The 18,517-nt window shown below is 38.7% G+C and overlaps 3 protein-coding genes across 3 annotated transcripts in view; all 3 read right to left on the bottom strand.

Moving 5' to 3' along the window:
* Positions 1-1,356: 1,356 nt before the first annotated feature.
* On the bottom strand, positions 1,357-5,346 carry gpr61l (G protein-coupled receptor 61-like). Its single transcript, XM_075462129.1, has 2 exons — positions 4,993-5,346; positions 1,357-4,508 (listed from the first exon to the last, which is right to left on the bottom strand). The coding sequence occupies exon 2, from the start codon at positions 4,454-4,456 to the stop codon at positions 3,167-3,169; it is 1,290 nt and encodes a 429-aa protein (XP_075318244.1). The 5' UTR covers positions 4,457-4,508; positions 4,993-5,346; the 3' UTR covers positions 1,357-3,166.
* Positions 5,347-6,736: 1,390 nt separating this feature from the next.
* On the bottom strand, positions 6,737-11,678 carry parp3 (poly (ADP-ribose) polymerase family, member 3). The gene is made up of 11 exons (XM_075460968.1): positions 11,518-11,678; positions 11,034-11,233; positions 10,818-10,943; positions 10,176-10,355; positions 9,878-10,016; positions 9,343-9,566; positions 9,071-9,226; positions 8,896-8,982; positions 8,635-8,812; positions 8,396-8,539; positions 6,737-7,663 (listed from the first exon to the last, which is right to left on the bottom strand). The coding sequence occupies exons 2-11, from the start codon at positions 11,214-11,216 to the stop codon at positions 7,491-7,493; spliced, it is 1,590 nt and encodes a 529-aa protein (XP_075317083.1). The 5' UTR covers positions 11,217-11,233; positions 11,518-11,678; the 3' UTR covers positions 6,737-7,490.
* A 2,321-nt stretch (positions 11,679-13,999) lies between these two features.
* The window catches only part of grm2a (glutamate receptor, metabotropic 2a), a 44,049-nt gene continuing 39,531 nt past the window's right edge, over positions 14,000-18,517 (bottom strand). Inside the window, exons 5-6 of the mRNA XM_075460967.1 lie at positions 14,833-15,010; positions 14,000-14,390 (exon numbers count right to left, since the gene is read on the bottom strand). Coding sequence (XP_075317082.1) covers positions 14,317-14,390; positions 14,833-15,010 — 252 coding nt within the window. The 3' untranslated portion in view covers positions 14,000-14,316. The remainder of the gene's footprint in view (positions 14,391-14,832; positions 15,011-18,517) is intronic.

Below are 18,517 nucleotides of genomic sequence, written 5' to 3'. Positions count from 1 at the left end.
AATTATAAACAGCATAGTTTGTGCCTGTATAAGCTTGCCCATAGGAAACCGTTTCATGGCCGAATATCTCAAGAGAGCAGCCAGACGCCTCTCGAATATCTTCGGAACAGCTCCAAATGTTCAACAACAAGCAGGGGTGAGTAGAACATCATGTTATAATGTGAAATCAAGGGCCCAATGTCAAAAAACCGGTCTTATCCTTTAAATCAGTGATGATGAAAGAGAGAAATTACAGGAAGCGTTTTATGCTGCCATCTTAAAATGTGAGCAAAGCCAAGACAAAAGGGACCAACAAAAACTAAGAATATTGATGGTACTCTATCCATGTTAGATTCAACAAGGACATGTTGTTTGGCAATGAATTTTGAACTGTGAGGGAATTGCTTAGCCCTTTTTATAAAGTGTAAGGACCAATACAGCAATGCAACAATACTCAAAAGTGAACGTGTTGGATGAAAAATCATTTCTCAGTAAAATAGCACGGCAGAACATTTTTAAATGACTGAATTATAAGGAATATTTTACAATTTCAGACTAAGCTTCAAATGAGTTACTTTATATCTATCTGTTTTTACATCTTCTATCAGGTTAGCACAGTCACACTGTCACCTCACAGCAAGAAGGTTTCAGGTTCAAGCCTTTTTGTGTGGAGTTTGCATGTTCTCCAGGTACACCGAATTCCTCCCACAAACAAAAAAAACCAACACATATTACTATTAGTGATTCTAAATAGACCATTGATCGGTCCTAGATGTGAGTATGTGTTTTTATGGTTGTTTGTCTCATTTGTCTCAGTGTAGGTCCTTTGATGGACAGGTGACCTTTCCACGGTGTACCTGCCTCTCACCCAGTGGCAGCTGGGATAGGCTCCAGTCTCTCTGTGACCTTGAATTGGATTAAGCAGGTAGAGAAAATGGATGGATGGATCAGGGATGGATCATCATTATCATCATGAACACTGATCAGTATATATATATACATATAAATGTTTTTTAAAACTTTAAAGACAAGCTGTAATACAAATATTTTTGACAAGGAAGTTTCCCTCTGAATTATAATGTGACACATAGTAAAATATAAAGACTTGAGTAAAGTACAAAACCTCTAGAGTTTTGACAGGGTTTGTATGATACTTGAGTGAATGTACAGTAAGGACTTTTTCTTAAGAACAAGAAACAAAAAATGTAAGTAAAGCACTTGGTAGTGTCTGTGCTGGTGGTTGAATGTGATAAAAAAAGTAAGTATATCAGTCAAATTAAAAAGTAATAACTAATGGCATCTATTTGCATTAATTCAGAATTAAAAATATTGGAATGTGCTCTATTGCTTTTTTATTATTATCACTAAGCTCTGAAAACAGATAAAAGTTGTACAAATTGTCTCATGTCAGATTATCCCAGATCAGGCCTTTGGCATGTGTCAAAAAGTGAGCACTCTGAAACAAGGACACTAACAAGAGCAAAATCTGGCTCTTCTGTCCTGCTACACCTATGCTGCATGTTAACCACTGGGAGGTATTAAAGGTCTGAAAAACATTCTCTGTGAGCATCTGCAAAAAAAAACAAGCAGACATGCGGCCATTTTGTCACCTACAGCTTTGTCAAACTTGAGACGCAAGATCAGAGTTCTGTCACACCTGTTCTTCCAGATGCTTTTGGAAAATACATACATTTCAAATGTGTACATTTTTCAGACAGCCACTGTACTCTCCATAGCACATCTCCTTATTCCAGTCTCTTTTTATTAGGTTATGGACACAAAGCTGCATGCAATTCAAATTTCTGAATCTGAAGAAGAGTGATTTTTTTTTTTTTACCCTGTGAGGTATGTGAGCAGCTGTCATATACACAGTGATTTGATAATACAAAATTTGCTAAAAAAAAAGAAATGGTCTCATTGCAACCAGACATCCTTGTATAATTATGAAGTTTCACATGCCCCTCTGTATGTTTGTCCATATCAATATCCGCCTGGTGGGAAATCTAATGCAGAATTCACCCCAGCGTTAGATACACAACCACAGTTACGTAATAGAGGTGTGTGAGAGGTAGGTGATAACCATATTGCGAAATGGTGTTTGCTATCGTTTGCTTTAACCACACTGTTCGTGAAAGACTAATACAAACAGCAGAGGCCATAAAATAGCACTTTGTTACCACTCTCAGTACATTATCAATGCCCGATAATGATTTCCATTGTCGATTCACTATCTCAAGTCACCATACTCATGTCCCAGTTATATTAGTCTATATTAGCAGGAACTTGTGCTATCTACCTTCAGCTTCTGCTTACATGCAACTGAGTCTCTATCTGAATATATAGGCCTCAGTATAGGAATTAGCAGACTTCACTCAGGATCTGAAGTCTACATCAAGCAAGGGTTTGTTGTTGCTATCTGAGTCACCTTCTCACTCAATTTCCATGACAACGGGGAGAGATGACATTAAACATCTATCAGTATATCTAATGCATGCAAGAACACTGAGGTATTATCCCACAGACTGATGGGAGTGACTCACACTAAGCATTATGAAAGGATCATTTAATCCTATGAAAGAATCCCAGTGTGCTATTAATCAAGTTATTCCTTAAACATACTGTAAAGGACCAGGCAACATTTACTTTCAGCACTTTACAAATGTGAACACTGTTGACAATAGTAAGTTGTATAATATATTCATATGTTTTTACACTGTTATTCACATAAAATTTATAATGGAACCAACTGATATTCAAATGGAATAGAAAAGTGTTCCTGATACAATGAAATTGGACCAGTTTTGTTACGGGAGTTACACATTTGCAAAAACAAAACAAACAAACTAAAAAAGTCTACATTATCGAAGCAAAGTAAAAAAAAAAAAAACATATCACGGTTTGAATAATTAATGCTAGAGTACAGTCATTGCATTTTGACTTAAAATAAGGACAAAAAATTAAATGTCACAAACATGTGAGAATATTAAACAATTTAAGAAAATAAAGACTAATATACTTTGTCAGTGTATTTTATGTATACATTTGTGCGTTTAATGGGCACAGCTTCTCTTATTATGTTAATTAAAACCTGAGCCTGTGATGAATTTTAAATGGCCCACCAACATTAAAAGGTAATCTGTTCTTCATATTAGCAGTGTATTCCATCATTTTTGCTCAGTGTCCATGCTTACTCCTCTGGTATTTGTCCGGGGATCTTGTTTGCCTGGTCCATTGTGTTTTTCGGACTAGAGTTAGCGCAGCTCGAGCGACTTTCAGGCGTGCCGCTGGTTCTATGAATAAATTGAAGGAAATTTTCCTGAAATGAGCCCTCTTGGCTAGATACTCCAATTTCCACAGGCTGGGTCAAGCAGCAACGGCGAAACTTCACCAGCTCGTCTCTGATCTGTCGGTTCAACATGCCGTAGAAGAATGGATTAACTGCAAAGGAGGAGTAAGCAAGCCAGGTAACCGCTTCCTCCAAGTCCCCAGGGCTCTGCATGGAAGCGGTCAAAGACATTTGCAGGTGGAAGATGAAGTAAGGCAACCAACAAACCAAGAACTGGCCGACGATGAATACTAAAGTAAGTGCAGCTTTGCCTCCACTGAAGGCCCTCTCGGGTGATAGCCTTTGGGGCAGAGTGCGGGTGGTGGCGATCATGGTAGTCTGGCTGTTGATGGAGTCTGAGCGATCCTTGGCAGGACTTGCATTTGCCCATGTTGGTACAGCCGGGACCTGCTGCAAAGCAGCAGAACGAGCGACTTTATACACAGCACAGTAAACAGTGAAGATGACCACTGCAGGAGCCAGGAAACAAACCACACTGAAGATGACCGCAAACATTCTTCTCAGACGACTGTGGCTTGCGTGAAGAGAACAGTGAGCTGCAGCAATAGAGCTATGATGTCCATAAGCCGGCCATCCTAACAGCGTCACCAAAGCTACGAGGAGGGACTTTACCCAGATAAGGAGCATGACCCCAATAGCCAAGTTGATGGTCATCTTGACCTCATAACGCATTGGGTGTACAATATAGAAGTAACGCTCCACGCTGATGGCTGTGATCGTGAGAATGGACAGACAAATGAGGAAAACGTTGAGAAAGATGTAAACCTGACACTCCAGCACAGTAAATACTACAGTGCCGAAGAATGGCGAGCTGCATATGATACCCAAAGGCATAAGGAGGATGGCACACAGCAGGTCCACTGCACAGAGGTGGCACACAAATGCAAACCTCTTCAGGTGAGGAGCACGAGCAATGGCCACCATCACACCAGTATTGGCCAATAGAGCAATGAGGTTAAGGGTCACCATGCAGAACAACCCAAATAGGTCTTTTATTTGAGACTGTGAGCTTGTGACGACGGCCACGTCAGCAGGAACCGTAGGATTGGTTCCCCACAGGGCGGTGGTAAGATTTGGAGCTGAATGAGTGGGAACAGAAGCTATCATGGAACCAGACTTGTCAGCCATCATTCATTTACTTCTTCCTCCATTTTTTTCAGAGATGTTCTCAAATGTGGATTTCCTGTGTTGAGAGAACAGAAGACATTGTGTGCATTTTTATTACTCTCCAAAATAAAGAAAACACATTAATTTAATCTCCAATAGGAACTGTTTGATATACTAATCTAATCTAATATTGTTACTGTTAAGTTAATATTGTAATGATATTTCTACTTATGACTCACAGTGCAGGCTTTTAGAGCAAACATATACATTTATGGGTGAATTGGGAACTGATTACAGAAGACATTGCATTATGTAATCTTGGTTGTGTAAAATTAGAATTATCCCCAGTCTTCGTAAAGCCATGTATTTCTGAGTCTGTGATACATGTATGAACAAAACTATCTTTGACATGCAATCATAAGTCATTATCGGGAACCATTGTCCTATTTGATTGTGTGTCAGAGCTTTAATTCCATATAGATTAAAAATATAATATAAATGTTACAAATATCAAACTACGGACAATACTGAAAAAGATGATTGGCAAAAATATTACTCACCCATGTTCCACTCTTTGTTTGCATGGTATAGTTTAAACAGGTGTCTCACCTGGATAAATTCCAACTTAAGTCCCACATATTGTTCATCTTGTTTAGGCACAAAAAAGGGAGCCCAATTTTGATAACATTTTGACCCAAAGCAATTCAGATTTCCATCTGAGCATGAAAGTTATTAATAAGCGTCACCACGGTGTCTGAAGTTTGTATTTTCTGTAGACAGGCACCAATGATCCGTCGTTATCTTGTGTATTTCCAATTATAAAAGTGCTGATCACTAATTCCATCATGATTTTAGATGATGAATCGTGCATCTTCTCTCTCCTCACCCTTCCTCCAATAACATGCTTACTGCTGTCCTGTGTATGGCAGTGACTGTCACACATTGTACTGTGCAGATGTGTGAGCTGCATGCCCGCCTCCCCCCAAGAACAGACACACACTGCACTGTCCCCCTTCAGAGCCCAGTCAACCCTGGGTCCTAATTTCCACCACATAAAGAGTAAGCTGACATTCAACCCTGAAGACCCAGTTCTATATATTTGAAAAAGACATATATGATGATATCTGAGTATTTTAGGTCTAGATTTTAGTGATAATGGTTTTGTTTTTTGCACTCTAATTACCAGTTTTCCAGGAATTTCTATATCAATGACTTCAAAATAGTATCCTTTCAACTGGTATTCGTAACTGATCTTGCCTATAACTCATGCAATTACGTTAAGAATGCAAAAGTGCATTCATAAGGCTTCTCGCAAAACAACTTGTCAGCTATACCTAGTTGGGCTTGTGTAGTTTGTTCATTTCTTTGAAGCCATGTCAGAACAAGCACAGGAAAGCGGGATCCAGTAATCTAGGATGACTCTGCATCCCTGTGAAGAATCAGTCACCAAAAGCAGAGAGCAATGTCAAATAATGTTTGTTGAAACAGCTGTTTTTGGATTCTTATAGCTTACCAAATAATATAGCCTTTCATCTAGCCAAGATGTTAACCTGTCTGTAAACCAGGTTGGTGTTATGGTTAGTCACATATAGTTTCATCTCATATCTCATTTTAAAGAGGAAAACAAAACTCTGCTAAAGGCACTGCTGACATTTGAATTCCTCTCATTTGTGCTTTGATATTCATTGTCAATATTGGCACATCAAGGACCTCAGAGCAAGTTAAATTAGGATAGAGGAAATGTTCTTTAAATGAGATTGTAGGCTCTTTCTACTAAAAAGTTACTAAATAAACCACAGAGGATTTAATGTTCTCCGTGCCATTAAAGTTGATTGGAAGTGTAAGAAACTGACCAGACATGACTTTCTACATCCTACAGTCCCCTTAAGAGACTGGACATATACAGCATGTCATTTCATGAGCACAGCCTGTAGTTTGTGATCTTTAGAGTTAGAGCGACAGGCTGTATGATTTTAAGAGACAGACATCATCCATGACACCAACCATTAACTTGTCGACTACCATTTTTGAAGCTGAGCATGTTGGACTTCACCATCTTGTAATTATAACTATTATTTTTCAAATATATGCAATAATTAAAAGGCAAATATTTTTATCCAGCGGTTTATTGACATCTTTGATGTAATCTGTCAGGTAGTCAGTTCCCTGCAAGTGAATTGTTATTATGTCCAACAAAATCTCGCAGAATAATTTTCTTCCATCAAATAATACTGAATGTGGCATAAAACACCTAACATATCAAGTTTAAAACAATGTACTAAAAATAACAAAAGCACAAACAAGTTTACTGTGACACTTCAGTTTATTTACACACCCAAGTTTCAGTGATAGTGACATAAAGTCATATAGTGCAAAAATGCTGGGATTGTTTTGCTTCAAAGGAAGTTGCTGCTTACCAACACCAGACAGCGATATTGAGAATGAAACTAGAAGTACATGAAAGGGCTATTCATGATTATATTACTCAGGAGTACTTTCAGAGTCTTTAATAGCTCAAGAAAACATTAGATCTGTAAAGGCTGTTGAGCATAAGCAACAAGATGCACTTCATAAACACAAATGCACATTAGTCTCAAATTCTGCTCCCGCTTTAATATATCAAGATTAATCAAAAGTGTATAGTATGTAAAGACATGCTGCAGGCCACGTTCAGATATCCTCTTTTCAAAGAACTTCTTTGTCATTAGCACTCTGATTTAATTAGAAAGGCATTCAGAGAAAGCATCTCACACGCAGGCCGATCCACATTCCCAAAATGTTAAGAAAGTGCTTAAATGAAAGGTCACCATCAACTTCTTAGTAAAGCAAATACATATTACTGTTTTCTAATGTCTGCTACAACAGACGTACATTCTATAACACACGTATTAAGGGTATAAGGCACAGAAAACAATGAGGAATCTTTGCATAATGGTAGTAGTATCAACACAATCAATGTCGACGAAGACAATAGCCATATTAGAAAGGACAACAGCATATCCAATCCTAGTAGGAAGCCCATTACATAGAAGTGACAAAGAACTTTTCTCCTGAAATATCAGCGCATTTTTAGCTCCAGCAGGTAGCGGAGGCGACACTGGCTCTCTTTGTAGATGAGATATTCACTGTTGCTGAAGGAACTGTTAGAGAACTGGAGCTGTTTGATGGGTTTCCCCTGAGGCACTGCAACCTCCTTGCCCTCCAGGGTGATCATGACGTCCTTAGAGGGATCTGAAAATGCAAGAGTTGAGGAACTTCATAAAAACAAATAAAACCCAATTTTTTTTTTTTTTTTTTTAACCTGGACCTTATTTCTGACATAAAATAGGTTCATCTACTCACCGATAACACTTTGGTGAAAGTCAGCGTCCTTCGGAAGATATTTAGATCCCTCCAGATCCGCGTATATCCATATAACGGGAGAGAACAGGGCATAGACAATACAGCCTCTAAATAAGGCATTATCTGTCTTTATTTCACCAATACTTTAAGACGAATGAATGAATGAATGAACGCGTACTATTGCACTGTTAGTTCAGAGCTGCCGTGATGTTGTTATTAAGGGCTTTCTACACACGCATCTAATGCCTTATTTAGAGGCTGTATTGTCTGCCCCGTTCACTCATGTTATATGGATATATACGCAGATCTCGAGAAATCTAAATAGGGTCCAAAGGACGCCGACTTTCACCAAACGGTTATCGGTGAGCAGATGAACGTATTTTAGAAATAAGGTCCAGGTTAAAAAAAACTAACTTCCCCTTTAAGCCAAGTAAGAAGCTAATGAACCAACACGATCATGAGCATGTTTCTTTTAAAATGTCTGTCACAAGATATTATTGCAATTTAATCTTTTACAAACATATGCAATTCTCTCAATACACTGACAAACTTGAGAGCAGGATTTCATATACTTGATGAATAAAGATGTTTTCCAGTATGAAATACACTTAATTAACTTACCTGGTTCCACTTCACCTCGTGCCACCACGCTATCGCAGCCTGCAGGAGCCTTCACCAAGTCAGTTTTATCTTCGGTAATGGTATGCTCTCTACCAAGAGCTACCTCACTCAGAAACATCACTCCAGTATTCTTCGAGGGGGTCACTAAAAAAAACCCACATAAGTGTGATTCAAATCCAATATCATGATTGCAATAATTGTCTGTGTCATCTTCGTCAGCCCGGTCTGCGCAGTCTCACCGTAACATGCAGACTTGCTGTTTTCGGATGCAAAGTAGATACCGGAACCAACACGGCCTCCAGAATGGGGCATAATCCTCAGGCCGCTCTTCAGGATAGCAGCCACCACTGCTATGTTTGTTCCGTGCCACAGCAGACGGCGGTTCTCCAGATTATCGTTCTCGCTAAAGCGCTGTCCCTGAAATGGGCAGCATGTGTGTTAGGTCACAGGCTTTTGGCCTTCTCTCACACATTTCACCAAACCGGCCGTACGGTGCCTACCTCTGACTCTCGGTCGACTTCCCAAACATTAACGATTTTTGGTTTATAATATCCACCTGAGGTCACGGTCAGGTACTTTGCTATGATCTTCAAATACAAAAGAACAACAATCAACTACAACTACAGAAAAAAATTGCATCTTTGCATTCACGCGCCGTCACTTAAGACACGGTACCTTAAACATTTCCGTATCTTTATCCAGTAGAGTGAGTTTGCATTTGAGAGACGCGTAGTCTTGGTCCGCAGGATGAGTAACTGTCTCGATCGTCTCCTCCTGAGCCTTCTCAGTTTCTGACTTCAAATTCTGGGCAAGCTCAATGTCAGCAAGCACCTTCATGCAGCACATAAAAAGGGATTTGTGACTTTTTTTGACTTGGCAAACTACAACGGGGAGACAGCTCATTCCAACATGTCAAGCAAGCAAAAAAAGTGCTGAAGAAGTTTTACCATAAGCATCTCTTTCTTCTTCTCAACGATCTCTTTGCTGGAAATGGTTGGTGGTCTGCTCCTGCCAAAGTTGTGTGGGATTATGGTGAAGAACTTCGAGGAGAGTTCCTCCAGGCGTTCTCCTACATTTCTTTGGTTCATTACTCCTTCAATCTCCTCCAAAACCTCGAAGCCCCTTGCAATCTGTATCTTACTGAGTTTGCCCAAAGGCATCTTTTTGATATCTAAGACATGAAAAAGAAAACACAAGACCAAAGATCCAGTCCGTACCATTAAAGTTACGTTTACCCAATACACTGATGAAATAACACTGAGATCAGGAGATGTGTGAATGCAGACTTCACGCATCGCTTCTAGCAATGGTTAACTTTTTTTACAAGCTTTTATCTCCTTTGTTGTCGACCATTCCAAGCAATACTTAAGAGTCAAGCTAAATGAAGGCATGTCACGCAACTGCAATTTCATGCACACTGAGCATTTGCAAACTACATGGACCTGTTTGTTAAAAATGATTTGCCTACTGAGACACACCCACCTAAGTCCATAAACTCCATCGCCTCTTTGAACATGTCATTGCTGAAAATGAGTGTGATAAGTTTCTGTGTAGCTTCATCAAGGGTGCAACGCTGGACGTTTTTGGATACTCTGGCTGCTCTTCCATCAACACTGTCCACCTGCGGAGTCAAAGAGAGAAAGGCCAGAGGGGCCTTGCTATAGGTGATACTTAATTCAAAAGATTAAGCATATCACAATGATGAAAATGGTGATTAAAAGGATTTTAAAGCACACAGTCCACAGTCAAGGCTTCTAGATTTTTAATAATAATACAATACCTTGACTTCAGCATCCTGCTCCCCGTCCACCTCGATCAAGGTGTACTTTCCAGGGTGAGAAACAAAGTTCGTACGGTCGCTCCAGTTGTTCTTTGTCTTGTCCTTAAACTTTTTCTCAAAATCTTTGACAGCATTCTCGAGCTTATCAAACGGGTTGAGTTTGCTTTGTCCAGACTCGCCCTGAATTCAAATTAGAGATGAAGCAGTCAGACGTGGTTTCTTCTCAATTCAGAAGGGATTCACAATGAAGAGAGCTGTAAACCAACGTCCAGAAATGACCGTATTAACCCAGAATGTTGACCATTAGGCAAACAGCAATTCTAATGGCACCACCCACTGAAAGTATAGACACATTAGTTAGGAAATGCTAAACACACAGCGAACAAAATTATGTTCACATGCTGAGTGCAGTAGTAGATTTTAGTAGCGGATAAAGGAAATGCCTGGAGAGGCTCGTGTTTGCACTGCAACCTCTGGATTTCCTCTTCAGTTACTTCTTTGGTCAAACGATAAATCTTATTTATCTGAACGTGTTTACTTGGTGCAGGTTAACACAAACCAGGTGGTCACAGCAAACACTGCGGGCGCAGTACTCAATGGTGTTCACAAACCGAAGCATTTAAAGAGGAAAGGGCAACTTACCACTCTACCCCATCTGTTCCATGAGTAGTATTTGTTATTTTCTTTAATAACTTGGATGGTGTAAAACTTATTGTTGTTGTGTCCTATATTTGTCTGGTTGAGCATGCAGTCATAATCCTCATATACCTGTTGGAGACAGTAAGGATTTCTATTAATTCTGTTCAATTTATATATGACAGATAGGACACAGAATGTAAGCGTTTATGGTAATCCAACCTCTCCAGAGGATAGTTGACAGCAATCATCCACTTTCTTTTTTCCTTTAACTTGGGGCCCTGCAGCCAGGAGGGCCTCCTTTGCAGAAGTGAAGGCATCCTTGGGCTTTGGTGTCTGTGGCTCCTCCTTCACCTTCTTACCACCTGCCTTGGAAGCAGAAGCAGCTCGTCTCTTAGGTGCCATGGTCCGTGATGAAGAAGCTGCAGAGAAACCAATCTTATTGGTCACTGGATATTGTGCCCAGGCAAGTTCAGACATGCCTCAACTCTCCCAGTGGTCCTCTCTCTTTGCCCATAAAAAAACCCGAATACGTAATTTCCAATACGGGTGCTTGTGGAGCAATTACCAGCAATAAGTAAAAAATTATAATAATAATTCTTTCTAATACAGGATTGTTTTGATGAGATGAAGGCCGCCTGGGAGCCTCCATACTTCACGGCTACTTCCAGAAAACAACCTGAATCTCCCTCAGCTGGGAACTTACCTTTAAGCGGTGAACGATGCGTCGGACGACGAGTCGGATTCTGTCCGCTAAAAAGATTTCCTGCAACTGGCTGACAGTGGCTCACGTTAAGTTTACAATCACTGTACAATCTGAAGGAAGAGGTGGAGTTTTACTGTAAACCGTCTTTTCTTCTGCCAGAGCCGATGAGAGGCAGCCGACGGCTGGACCGCGACCGCCACCTAGCGACCTTTCTCTGCAATGCTTGGGCCATTCTGCAGAAACAGCGAGCGGCTGTTATCGTCCATTTGCTTGTTCTACAATAACTAACTTTAAAAACAGTAATGATCCACAACGTGAAGTGCTTAATGTGTTTTTTAGTAAGTCTGTTAACTTGTTTAAAGACTGCATGTACTCAATTATTCCTCTAGTTGCACAAAATGTGCATTTTTCTTAGTTAAAGAGAGATAGTGGACTTATTGTCCTGTTGACCAGATGAGGCCGACATTTCAAAAGCTGACTTTGACACAAGTTGCAGGTTGTACGCGCCAGGTATGTCCCTAAGGGGGCAAAAGGTGTCTGATCATACCATCACACTGCAAATCAACAAACAAAATACTGGTAGAAATTACAAGTCATTTTTATAATGTAATTGTGTGGCAATATCTGTTTTTTTTTACAGAAACATTGTCATTAGTGTTACCAAGAAGAAACACCAGGGAGATATAATTGAGTTAGATTTAGCACCTCCTTGTATTTTTGTGAAATGGTCCTATTCTACTTTTTTTAGAAAAAGAACAAGGAACAGGTCAAATGATATGGGCCTTTTAATTAAGCTCCCTAACATTCCCCATCTGTTTACATGTGTTACATGTGTAATACATGTATTTCTCCAAAATTACACTTTTCTTATTGATGGACATAGGGCTGACATTTATTCATTTATTTATCATTTATTGGGAGTTTTTATGACCTACAACATCTAACATTTATTCTTCTTAAAACACGCACATAGATTCACAGCTGTACATTTATTTACTATATGTGTTTCTTGAAGAAGATTACATATCAGTCTTAAAAAATGGGTAGCTTAAATGCATGTTGAATTTTGAATCTGTTAATTTCTCTAAAACTAATGCAAAATGCCAGCTGCTCCAACTACTAGATTTCCCTCAGTTTCACTTGTCTTAGTCCAATTTACCTGTACTGCTTTGGACTTCAACAGTAGCAGATCTGTTGTTATTGAGCTGAGCAAAAGAATAATCAGTGTGCTATATTTGCATATTATATAAAAACATTATAATTTATTTTGTTATTAAAATCCTCGAGGGGCCAGTGTTTCATACTTTAATTCACTATTTTTACATTGCCGCCAACTCGGGATCACAGGATTGCGTTTTTCAGTTTCCTCATATATGTTAAACATTTAATGACTATTCATTAAGTGGGTATAGAAAATAGATGGGTTTTAAGAAGGCAAGCTATTATGTGTAATCTGTGCCTTTTTTACGTTTAAAGTGCACCTGAGCTGGGAAATAGCCACTGTAAATTAAATGAACTCCTCATCTTTGTCTCTGAGTCTCTGAATTATTAGATCGACATGAGGTAGGACTCTATTGTAACTTTACACACAAATTTACAGTTCTTTCCTTCAAAGTATCACGATGTAGCTGTAAATAGTGATGGTACATATAAAGGCTTAGATTATCTGTTCATTTCCCCCTTATGCAAGTGCTTTATTCATGGTAATCCCAAAGCCAGTTTACTTGCGCTGCACAAATCAAGATAAAAATGCGGACACAAGAGGGCAGTGTTAAATTACTGATGAGGTTTGGCTCTGTTTTCAAAAGCATCCGTCTCAGTTGTTCAGTATCACTGACTGTTGTGTGTATTTCTTGGATGGCTTTGGTGGATGTTATCCCATATTAGCAGATGCTATTTGTGCTGATGATTTTCATTTAAGAGCTGTTTGCTGGTGTAGATTTAACTGCTTAAATCTTGGGCAGCACAAATTTGAGACCCCAACTAGGTCCACATTTAATTTGCTACAATACCCTACCTTTGAAAAACTGTACATATTAGCTACAGGGTTTATGGTTTGATCCTCATTGAACCCCAAAACTGCTCAGGTGGTCAGAATATTACATTAGCTCCTTCAGTGTATGACTACTGCACTACTTCGCTACTGCAGCATTTTGTCTTATTAAGTTTTAAAGTACAGAACATACATGTTTGATGTAGCGTTTTGTAGATATTTAAGGGTTTTCTGCAGGATGCAAAGATGGAATATACATGAAGCAAAACAAACAGATTTGTTCAGATTACTTAGACCTCAAAGTTTATACAATTCCTCCCTGTTTTCAGCTTCAAACAAAGTGAATCAAATTCTCAAGGCATTTTTTTCATATGCATTATCCTCTGGAATGGCGTCGCGATGACATGCAAAGAAACACTCTCAGAGACTAAGTCATTTTAGTATTTGTAAAAACACACTTTATTTACAAAAATTACAAGAAAGCACAAACTGGTTCACCAGAATCTACATTAAAAACGTCTTGTATATAATACATTTAACAGATTTACTATAATGTACTCCATCGTTGCAAGTTGAATCTTTATAAACAAGGGCTATATTTCACTTCATTGGCATCTCATGTAAAATTGCTACGAGTCAACGAACAAAATAGAAAAAAAAAATCGGGACATTGTACTCACAGCACTTTGAGGACAACAAAGTCAGGACGATCATCTGTGTGACCTCTTCGATATCTGAGACACCTGATTCAGGACTAGTGATTATATAACTGTTAACAATGCTTGGCAAAAAAAAACAGTTGATCTTCACAAGGACGATGTTGTCGAGTCCACCACCTCTCGACCGTTACACACTGTTGGAACAACATTGGAGGCTGACGCTGCAAAACATGGAAAAAACATGATGGCCATATTATGTAGCCCAAACGTCACAGTTACTGTATGTAACATTACAGATGCCTCTGATGTTCCTTTTCCACTGAGAAACAGTACTATTAACAAGCAAGAGCGCTCTCTGCTCCCAAATGAATTGGCAGCAAAATAATCATGCAAGCGTATATGAGGTTAATATCACATTAATCATTTCAAGTCGTGGCCCATTGGCCTTCAATTTTCTCAACAAACAATATGTCGATTATTTTATTTTTTGGTTCCCCAGAGCTCATACACAAACATGAGTTAAAAGGTAGAACAAAAAAAAAACAGAGAGAAACATCTAGTTTAGGGAATGTGTCAGGAAGGTGGCCCAATAAACACGAAGGCGGAAAGAAAATAATCACATTATTACACCAAAAAATGGCCTTGTTGTCTATCAGGTGGTACCTTGAGAAAAACTGGAGGCCGGGCCAGTATTGACGCTGAAGCGGGTGGTCGCCACCCTGAGGGTGCTGACATTCTTCTGTGGCTGGAACAGGATGATGTGGGTCTTCGGAGCAAAAAGGCAGCCCAGCACCACAGACCCACTGAGACTGACAGAGATGCACATGGTTGTAGTTTGCACCTGGAGGATGAAAGAGAAGGGAGAAATTCACTATTGAAACCCCCAAATTATTGTTTGATAACAAGTTCAATAAGTCTGGCTTTTAGTCTTGACATCAAATCGTACGTTTTGTAGATATATAGTGATGAAGAAATGTGTGACAAAAAATCAATTAACATTTCTAGAGTGCTAAAGAGTTTCGGGAATTGTTACAGCCCAGCAAAAGTGACAACCTTAATTTCATAAAAGTCCAGGTTTTAAACAGGCAGAAAGAGTCGATTCATTCTGGGATTGGAGAATCATATTACCACTGACATAATATCCGAGACCACTTTTGCTGCTCAAAGATATTCGTTTTAATAATAAAAGGGCCCAGCAGTCAGAATAGAAATGATAAATCCATCGTTCATAATTCAGGATCAAAGTCAGGTGCAGTGAAGTAGGAAGAGGGCTGCTATCGACTGAGACCTCCAACTAGAGGTGTTAAGCGATGTATTTATTTACTTGTCAATCATCTGCTTATCCTCACTATTTTTTGCTCCACTCAACTCACATTTCCTCAGTCTGCTCCATCATTTCCAACTACTTCAATGCTTTCTTTCTGCCCTCCTGGTTAAGAGGATACAGCTCAGGGTTGTGCGGTGTGGGCATTTCTTTTTCACAAGACGCAGCAACATCTTGAATGTTGGAATTAAAATAATGCGGGCACCAAGTGTTGTGCTGTGCACAAACTGTTCTGCCTCATGGATGACATCAAGTAACAGTAAGTGAACAGAAGCAGGTTTTAATGATCATACTTAAGCGTTTATTCGTTTGTCTCACATAAAGATGTCGATCTATATGTTTATGTGACATCATTGTAATCATATTCATCAACTGATACTGAAAAACCAAAACCAACATTAGATGCCGCGTAAATTAACTGTATGCAGTACACAAACAAAATCATTTGGAGGTTTTTTTTAAGCATATGCTTATTGTAAATATAACACCAGCAGTAAGTTATAGACTTGAAAAGATGTACAATGCTAAAAAATGTAAGAACCGGTGGAACATCTCAGGAAAAGCAGAGCAGATGATATGAGATGGTTTGGCTCAAAATGAGCATCTGAGTGAGGTGGAATATTTCAAAAGTAAAGATGGAGAGAAGTGCTGAGGGCCATATTTCAACAATACATGAATAATGTTTCTTCATGTAAAAATGCAAAGAGTTTGAGATTTCATTATTTACAGTACATAACATCACTGAAAGATTCAGAGAATCAGGAATCACTGCATGCTCTTAACTTCCTTTAAACCGTTGCCACTGAACACAATCTTTTGATGCAGCCGTAGATAATGTACATACTCGTAGACTGCAGGAGACTTTAAACTTTTATAGTCCTAACTGTTTAAGCGTGTTCCTAATATATGTATATGTCTGTATGAATTGTAGCTGACAGAACTCCTTTAGTATTGTCTTTTTGGCTCCTGTTTTGGACTATGTCCTCTCCCAGCTGAAGGGGAATTATCTATGATGTAATTGTATAGTGATTGGTCCAGACAACATATCAACATATGTGTATGTTGATATGTTGAACACATGAATGCAACGCAGGCACAATTACACCCTTGTAGACATCAGTCACATGCTGCCTTTAAAAATAGTTCTCAAAGTTAGCCTCAGTGAAGCCCAAGGTTTCTTGAGACAATATGAGCCATATGAATTATAATGTAATGTTAACCTATTAAGCAACCACCAACTGGCTGTCTGGTTCAGTTTTTACATTTGGGGAGAGAAAACCTATTTTTCTGCTGCCTTCTCTTCTTTACCCTCCCAGCGAGCCTCTACCGTTAGGTCAAAAAGCACCTTACATCAAATAAGAACCCAAACTCTTTAGCAGCTGAAATCCTATACAAAGCAAGCTTCCACCCTCAGTATCCCAGTCTTTCACATCCTCTTTGAGGACCATAGCAATTACTCTTCTCTTTTCCCCAGTAGCTTACAGAGTGTCGAGATGTGTTGCTGGCAGCGATTTCAAAATAAGCATATGCTGTATGTTTTTAAAAAGAAGCAATAAAAATTCTCAAATTCAACACTTGAAACATTGTCTTGGGGCAATTATTAGCATATACTGTAGGTTAAAAATCAAATATAAGTTTTTTAAGTCACCTCATTCTGTTTTTATTACACACCTTACTACTTTTTGTAGAATCTTTTTTTTTCACGATAGGAATGAATTAAGAAAAATAGCTATATAGGCAAATATATTTGATTATAGGTTTTTCATATCTTTGCTACATGTTAATACATAATACAATGTTATGCAACTACAGTATGTCAAAAATGCATTTGCATCTATATTTTGAAATGTATCGTAGCTAGCCATGTACGAATAATTCCTTAAGATTCCCCTTATGCTACTTGAAGAAAAGCACTCTGCACACTTAAGTTCTGGTTTGAAATTGAATGCATAGCAGTGAGATTTTCCTTACTGTGTATCTGCACCATTAGTTAAAAAAAACAGAGTCAGAGTAAAATAAATATTATAGATAAAGACCTGCCAAACACAAAATTCAGAAAGGCTAAATGCCCTCTGGCTAAATATGAAGTAGCTCTGAATAAAACCATGAACAGTACCATACAGGAACGACCTGTTAAGTGGTTTTAATAATTCACAAGATGTTTCTCTGGAAGAGCAAGGGCGACAAGGAATCAGCTTTTCATCACATGTTTTGTTTCCAGATGTAGCTTGTGTATGTGGAGAACAGGGGGTAGTGTTGAGCATGGCTGCTCCAGTTACTGCTTGCATCGGTTCACTGTTGACTTTACGACGGAGACCTTTGTGGGTATTATTTTATTTTCACATGTACAGCATTGCTGCCTCAGTTAAAATGTATGCTGGGTCCATGTGGTTTAATATATTCAGAGAATCTCACAGTGGAGAGGAGATTCCTCTCTTTATTGGACTTTATGTAACACATTTATTAAAATGCTTTATTGGATGAACAACCCAATAGCTAGTTTAACCCTGCCGACATAACATGATGAATTTACCAGACTTATTAGAATTTTAGTGCGGTATTTGTTTTATCATTTGTTGAAAGAAGCTAATTTGTGCTATGAAAAATGCACAGTATATGGTATCATTACTAATCTTTTGTGACACAATAATAGTGTCAGGAGGTGGTGTTGATGTCCTCTGATTTCAGTTGAATGAGTTTAACTGACACAAATTAGGCATGATCTAAGGAAGGTCTGTTTTAATGCTTATCTTTTTTTAGATAACATTCAACATAACACTCGTTGTACTGTCTGTAGCGTTCAATGATTTTAAAGAAGCACTATGAATTTTGACTTGGATGCCTAGTTGTATTTTTTGTTTTTTGCTGCTGAGATGAGATGACCCACACTGGCATAGAGGTAGACCCATCTTCCCTGGAGTTCAGAGAACATCCTGAGCATTTCCATTGTTTAATATTGATAATCAAATGTACTATTCACGCCTCAGTAGATTGTATTTAGCTTAGTTGAACATTTTATGGCTG

The sequence above is a fragment of the Odontesthes bonariensis genome, chromosome 3 (assembly GCF_027942865.1).
Source record: "Odontesthes bonariensis isolate fOdoBon6 chromosome 3, fOdoBon6.hap1, whole genome shotgun sequence".
Lineage (NCBI taxonomy): Eukaryota > Metazoa > Chordata > Actinopteri > Atheriniformes > Atherinopsidae > Odontesthes > Odontesthes bonariensis.
This window is presented reverse-complemented; position numbering and strand designations above follow the sequence as displayed.

Bases quoted from the DNA above. Each gene is read 5' to 3' on its own strand.
- parp3 (XM_075460968.1), bottom strand. From the start codon at position 11,216: ATGGCACCTAAGAGACGAGCTGCTTCTGCTTCCAAGGCAGGTGGTAAG. The intron at 9,227-9,342 runs GTAAAACTTCTT...TGCTGCATGAAG, and splicing joins AGAAGAAAGAGATGCTTATG to GTGCTTGCTGACATTGAGCT. The intron at 7,664-8,395 runs GTAAGTTAATTA...TTGCATTTTCAG, and splicing joins ACGAGGTGAAGTGGAACCAG to ATCCCTCTAAGGACGTCATG.
- gpr61l (XM_075462129.1), bottom strand. From the start codon at position 4,456: ATGATGGCTGACAAGTCTGGTTCCATGATAGCTTCTGTTCCCACTCAT.